The sequence below is a fragment of the Nicotiana tabacum genome, chromosome 23, assembly GCF_000715075.1.
Source record: "Nicotiana tabacum cultivar K326 chromosome 23, ASM71507v2, whole genome shotgun sequence".
Classification (NCBI taxonomy): domain Eukaryota; kingdom Viridiplantae; phylum Streptophyta; class Magnoliopsida; order Solanales; family Solanaceae; genus Nicotiana; species Nicotiana tabacum.
This window is the reverse complement of record NC_134102.1, coordinates 132,971,855-132,979,443: the sequence shown is the minus strand read 5'-3', so window position 1 is coordinate 132,979,443 and position 7,589 is coordinate 132,971,855. Positions and strand designations below refer to the sequence as shown.

Below are 7,589 nucleotides of genomic sequence, written 5' to 3'. Positions count from 1 at the left end.
TCGTTACAAACCTTCAACCAAGTACACATTCAATATTCTATGAGCATAGGTGCCATCAGTTAATATTATACCAATTTTAAAAAATATATACATAAAATGTCTAATTTTACGGATAGACCATATGTTCACGTGCCCCATATTTTGCCTATAAATCTGCCCCGTAAGGAAGTGCATCTCTTATGTCAAACAAATTCAGACCTTGTACTATCAAAGCTCCAAATATCAAAGTTGAATTACCCAATCACCATAAAAAGTGCAATGTTCATTTTACCCTTCATCTAAAAGATTACTCCTATCAACGTAGAAAATATAACTAAAAAGTTATATTGAATTTTAAAGTTTGCTCTAAAATTGTCATGAACTTATTATGGTTCTTGCATGGTTATTTGAGAATTTCTTCCTTTATTTAGTTAGCTAAATAGGATCATATTAATCAATTCCAAAAACTTATATTTTTCTATTTAATTTTTATTGTATAACGTAAATGTAGTGTTTAATGAAGTAATATTTATGTATTTTTAAAATTTTATGTACTTATTGATAGGGGTACACGCGCAAAGTGCGTGCCCAGAGAATAGTATATGTATAAGCTGATGTATATATAGCACTTCTGATTTAACCAAACAAGAAAGTATAAGTTGGCAAATTAGGAGAAATGAAGAACGGACTTCTGTTTCGATTGAATCCGTCAAGTTTCCTCATCGTCAAAACTCAAACCCATTCCTTTTGTCCTATCATTTTATTTTCTCTTCCCTTATTCTAAAGTTTTTTATTTTTCAAAAAGAATTGTGACAACACAAATAAGTCCTAATTCTATAAGTCGGCGTCCTTTATATTCATTTTTTGCCTCAACTTTTGTTCTATTTTTATGCAAGTCAGTGTCGACTCCAAATCATATTGCACACACGCAATTGAACCCAACATTGAGAACATCAATTTTTTTATACAAACAAAATAATTGGAAAATGAAAGTAAATATATCGAAAATAGTATTTATAGCATGTGAAATACTTTACATATAACTAGATAAAACTTAGTTTATATTTTTCCGCATACAAATTAAATACCATGACAATAATAATTTACAAGACCTAGATTTATGCATTCTCACCCGGTCCCCATAGAGTACAAAATGCTGATTTCAAATACTAATTCTTGAGTACTATTGAAAAAAATTAAAAGAATAATAAAACGTACCCGACCGATGGACATTGTGTCTTCCAATGAAGCTTTATCTCCACGATGTGAAACTTGATCGTATACCATATCAACAGGTATCTCAGTGTTTACTAGAACAAAACCAGGACATAATGTATTGAAACAATGTTTGTTACCCGCCTACAAAATATACGAAAAAATTGAGGTCATTAGATAAACAGAAAGATTATTAGTTACACAATATTGAAATATAAATCATCAAAGTAAATAAGACTACTTACTTGAAAATGTATAAAGAGCCTAGTTTTGTTATCTCCATATAATGTTGGGTCCACCTGTAGTATGAAATAGAGAAATCGTGATGATTGAGAAGCTTACTGAAAGTGATTTAATTTTTTTTTTTGGGGTTTCTCCTACGATGTTCGGTAACTATACTGGAGTCGGATTTAATTTAGATTTACACAGAAAAGTCACGTAAAGGAGTAAAATGCTTTCTAATAAAGATGGTTTTGTACCTAAGACTTGAATTTGAAACTTTTAATTAAGAATTAAAGAGTACGTATCATTCCATCACAACCCTTGTGGGTGTGATTTAACAACTTGCATCTAGAGTACAATATAGTTATTTCCTATCCCTTCGCCTCATTCCATTTCTTCCCTTACCCCTCTCTTAGCAACTAAAAGAAAATACGCATTAACTATTTTTTGTATCAGCAAGTTGTTGAACTTACTCTCCAACAAACTTGTATAGTATCATGATCCTTTTTGAATTTTCAATCGACATGCACTGTGTTATTGATCTTTAACACGAGGATTTCATATACTAGCTGCCATTTGAGCTCCCACAAACTTATTATTTGGATTATTTTCAGTCCGAACTATAGCAACCCGTATGTAGTAAATGAAATTTTGTCAACCCATGACAAAAGTATATCTAACATGTATATTAGTTTTGGCTTTTTTTATTTGTTTCGACGGTCTAAAATAATTACAAACGGTAACCCATGTGTGTGAGTGTTAGATGTATATTATATACTAAATATACAATATTTATACATTGCCGACTATTATATTGGGTGCGGCCCAAAAATATAACTATCCCTTGTTTTTATTTATTTTATCTTTGAGTAAATAATAGTAAAATCTATATTGTATAGCCGCCTCCGAAATAATATCCGAAAAATATATATTTTGTAAATTAATATATAGTATACACATTTTATATCACATACATACATACATACATACATATACATATTTATATAATTGACTAGCCGTTGTAATTATTTTCGACTTACCAGCCAAATATATTAAAAGCCCTAAATATTAAGGGCTTGCCTACTAGTATAAGACAAGTGAAGCGGACAGTGGGAAGCCCACACAAATTGCAGAATTTGCATATTTAACCGTTTTTATGCCATGTAAAACCTAAATAAAAAAAGGCAAACGGAAAAACCTGCGAAGCACAATTCAATATTTAATAATTAAAAAGTCTTTTAGGATATTATTTCAAAACAAAATTCAATTAAAAGACAAAGCAAACAACAGTCTAGAAAATGAGAAGATGAATGTTTATATTCGTGTACCTTGTATCCTTGTGAAGATCTGTATATTCCTTTCGGCTCACTATTGTTATTAGTCTGTGCAGAGGCAATACAAAAAATAAGTAAATTTCATGAGTGATTATTCAACTTTGTGTTCATTACCCAAAAGTCATTTTTTATTTCTTTGTTACATAAAAGTTATTTAACTTTATGTTCATTACCCAAAAATTACTTTTCTTTTTTTTGTTACACAAAAATCATTTGTCTATGCTCTAGTTATTACAATAATCACTTTGACCATATTTTACAAATCTTTCTCCTGAAAAGTCTATTATCTACTTGATATTATAAATCATTCAATTTATGTAATACCTTCTATATTATATGCTACATAATATACTTTTACCTGGGTGTTTTATTTATAATTAAAATAACTTTATATTTTTTTATTTTTATTTTTTATAATATATTCGTACATTTAATTTTTTTCTTAATGATAATTTTCAAGATATATAAATAGCATTATTAAATTTGTCAGTAAATATTACCGTGAACAAATCTCAAGTCCACGGTTTTAACCATGCTTAATGAAATATTTTTAATGACCAGCCAAGCCATACTCATTAATCAAATAAATAAAATACCCATATTTAGCACAATGACACATCATATTAATACTTTTAAATAAATAATATTAACAGATAAATTTTTAAAAATCTTAATATTAAATACAAATATCTTTGAAACTTTTTTCAAAATTTTTATTTACTATAAAAAAAACTATCATTTGTTAAACAAATTTGTTTGTTATTTTTCAAATAAATATAAAAAATAAATATTTTTTATGATTTTTAGATTTAAAATATGTTCATGTTTAAATATGATTAAACAAAATGAGTGCCGTGAAAAAAATTAAATGTATGGATATATAATAAAAATAGCAAATAAAATAATTTAAAGTTATTTTAATTATAAGTAAAATATCTAGTTAAATATATATTATATTGTATACAATATAGAAGGAATTACATAAATGAGGACATATAATCTCAAGGGCACAATAGACTTTTCAAGTAAAAATATTATAAAATCTGATCAAGGTGACTTTTGTGATAAACATAGCAAAGTAAAATAATTTTTGTGTAATAAAAGAAAGAAAAATGACTTTTAGATAATGAACACAAAGTTGAATGATATTTACGTAACAAAAAAAAGAAAAGTGACTTTTGCGTAATAAACACAAAGTTGAATGACTATCCATAAAATTTAATGTAAATATATATATATATATATATATATATATATATATATATGAGATTTTCGAAATTATGAAAAATTAAACATGTTTATTCTGTAATATATATATATATATATATATATATATATATATATATATATATATATATATATATATATATATATATGAGATTTTCGAAATTATGAAAAATTAAACATGTTTATTCTTTATACACGAACTTTTCAATTTTTCTTATTGTAAATTTGAGTTCTTAGCCTGTTATATTCTATGTAAATGGCTATAAGAAGTTGTTTTTCACAACTCGAACTCGTGATCTTCTGGTCACATGGCGATAATTTTATCAGTTATGCCAAGACTCCCCTTTCTATATAAATGGAATTATGTATTCTATTTTTTGGAAGTAAATTATTCTAGCTAAAGTAGTAAATTGGTGTAACATTATCTTACCGCAACCAATTGAACATCAAATGTGACATCCTCTGGCGGTGGCATATGTGTTTGTCTGATAAGATCATCTTTTGTAATTCTTTTAATTGGAACTGTTCCAGAGGGACAACCTTTTCCATTTAACCATATTCTCGGCGATTGATTAGTTGATGATGTAACTAAATTTTGCTTTTTCCTCGATAAAATAGGTTTCATCTGTCCATCCAAAATAAAACTTGAATTATGCATTACAAATACTGTATAATTGATAGAAAGATCAATATAAGACGGACGGTTAAGAGACATGCCTGAGGATGAAAACTGTGATTATTCAATAACGGATGATCAAATGAAGATTGTTTATAAAAATCCACACAATCATATGTATCACAATATATAGTCTGTGAACCAAAAACTCATAAATAATTAATATTGGTTACACAATATCTTGCAATTTAATTTGTAACTTTTGAATACATAAAATTTAACACCTAGCAAAGTGATATCGATAGAACGATTACATACTCCATTTGTCTCGTGATTAATCCATATTTGAATTCAAAGGTAAATATTTATTCACAATCGGTATTTACATTAACCCAAAAACTACATGAAATTTATATTCATAAATATGGTTATTACTAAATTCTAGTTAATTAATATACAGTCGCACTTTAATATATAAAAAATAGTTACATAAATACATTTAATCTACCGAAATTTAGTTTGTTGACCTTAAGTCTTCACAGACAAAGATAAACGAATGGAAGATATATTCCTACAACACAAATATAATAATCACTCAAGAGAATTATAAGCACAAGAATTTTCAAAGATATACCTTAATTGTTTTGACTGCGGATTTGTTCGAAAGTTTAAGTTGCTTCTCCATCTCTACATCTTCTGGTTGGGATAATTTTGTTTCTCCTTGAATTCCATTGTAACTTAGAAGAAAATATAGCGCCAGTAAAAATCGTCCAAAAAATCTTTGATGCATCAACATTGCCTGATTTCATAAATTCATTTTATAGGTAGGAATGTGTAAGTATATGTATCTATATACCAAACTAATGTTTAAGCTACCAAATTAATTAACATACATAAAATGAAAGCACTAGTGGTAAGCACCCTCCACTTCCAATCAAGAGGTTGTGAGTTCGAGTCACTCCAAAAGCAAGGTGAGGAGTTCTTGGAGGGTGGGGAGTCGAGGGTCTATCGGAAATAGTCTCTCTACCCTAGGGTAGGGGTAAGGTCTGCGTACACAACTTGTTTTCATTTTTATATAGATGAAAGTAAAAAATTACGTAAAACTATTGTTTAAGCAACCAAATTAATCAACATAAAATGAAAGTATTAAACCTGGGACTAACTTGATTTACTAGATGTATGAGAGATGAAGTATATGAGCCAATATCAACTTTGCTGGTATTATGAAATTGTTTTATATAGAGAGGTAACGAGTTTAAAATGGCTATTATCCAAGGTTTTCATTAATGTAATTTTCTAAAGCGTGGTTAACAGAATCCATAAAAAGATTTTCTGTGAGTCAATGTTGACTGCTCATTTTAAGTAAACTCCAAAATATAATCTGACTATAGATTACCATCAGAATTTATAACAAGATGTACATTGAGAGCAGCGAAGTTACCGAGCTCTTCTTTTTTTTTCTTTTTGCTCCTTAATTCTGTTGATAGACTTTTCAGTTATTTTTCTTTATATTTATTCATAAATTTGTCAACACTAATAATTTTCTTGATTCTAAAATGTATCTTGATAAAGTATATAAAAGAAGTTACGACAAAATATAATCTAGCCAAAATCTTATTGGTGAATCTCCATTTGGTTTTTTTAATATTGGTTATTTGTTTTAAAAAGTGGAAAAGATAAATAAATAAATAAATAAATAAATAAGCGCATTAGAAGTTATACATTTCCGTATAATGTACATGTTGTAGTCTCTCCATCTACCTCCCATTTAGATGAGTTACGACTAAGCTTTGTCCAAATTCATTGAGTGGTCGCTCCTAATATATCAATTTAAAGAGATTTTTCACTGTAGACAGACCAGTGATGGTCATTGATTCAACTTGTTCGTGAATCAACTGCTCGCATAATTGATACGAACTCTCCCATTCTAATTTGAAAGTCATTTGACTAATATTTTGAAGCTAAATTTGTTATATTTCGATATTTAAAAAAAAGTTTAGAAATTCAAAAATTATACTAATAATACTATTATATATTTCTTCTCATATCAATATAGTGAAAAAATATATTAAAATGTTGGTCACAATTGTATACGGTCAGAATCGGGCTTGCCTAATTTCATACGACTAACTAAAATCGGGACGGAATATCAAGGTCCGGCCCCAGTTATATCGGAACATGGTACAGAGATTGATTAGTAAGCTCGTGGATCACTGGCCGATCAGGATCGAGGTCAATTCGAGACCGAAGCGAGAAAGAGATTGAGCGAGATCGAAGGAGGCCTGCTACGCCAAATAATGAAAAGCCGAGATATCCGTGATCGGGCGAGGATCGTGGCGGGAATCTCGGCACATATCGAGTTAGGATCGAATATTTAGCCTATCATGGGATTTACTTCTATAATTAGAATTATACCATAAATAGGATTCCTTTGCTATATAAAGAGGGTCTTAATCATTTTGTAACCAATATACATTCACGCATAACAAGGCAATATATCATATTTTCTCTTGCAAGCTCTGTTGTTAAAGTCCATACTTTTTAGTAGCATATTTAGTTGGTTCGAGGGCGGTCTAACTCGAGGGTCGTGGTTGTTCATCACATTGGTTAGCTTTATTTACAATTAATCCCTAGCATTAATTCTGACATTTATCAGTTTGTGCCAAGTGGAATCACATATCCTTAAAACCGCTTATAAGTTTAATTGTTATCCGATTTTAAGGTAAAACAGTTTGGCACCCACCGTGGGGTTAAGGATAATAGTGATTGTTTGGTACAATCATTCGTAACACACATAATTTTACGCTTGTTATTTGAAGTGTATTTGATTCCACGATCAACATGTCAAACTCTCAAGTAGCACCCACACACACAGACGATGGCATTGGTCTCTATGGTGAAAATGACAACATAGCTGCCACGGGAAACGGAGTACCTCCAGTAAACCCCAATGGAGCTCCGGTCGTGGATCCAATCGACGTCAGCTCCCATATTGC

General features: G+C 29.3%; 1 protein-coding gene across 1 annotated transcript; it reads right to left on the bottom strand.

The window, feature by feature from the left end:
* Window positions 1–286: 286 nt before the first annotated feature.
* On the bottom strand, window positions 287–5,278 carry LOC107818423 (uncharacterized). The gene is made up of 5 exons (XM_075245878.1): window positions 5,228–5,278; window positions 4,408–4,602; window positions 1,440–1,493; window positions 1,198–1,338; window positions 287–292 (listed from the first exon to the last, which is right to left on the bottom strand). The coding sequence occupies exons 1-5, from the start codon at window positions 5,276–5,278 to the stop codon at window positions 287–289; spliced, it is 447 nt and encodes a 148-aa protein (XP_075101979.1).
* Between the last annotated feature and the right edge of the window lie 2,311 nt (window positions 5,279–7,589).

Coding starts and splice junctions, on each gene's coding strand:
- LOC107818423 (XM_075245878.1), bottom strand. CDS start 5,278: ATGGAGAAGCAACTTAAACTTTCGAACAAATCCGCAGTCAAAACAATT. Junction 4,603..5,227: donor CCGCAGTCAAAACAATTAAG/GTATATCTTTGA, acceptor TTGGATGGACAG/ATGAAACCTATTTTATCGAG. Junction 1,494..4,407: donor TTGATGTTCAATTGGTTGCG/GTAAGATAATGT, acceptor TTCATACTACAG/GTGGACCCAACATTATATGG.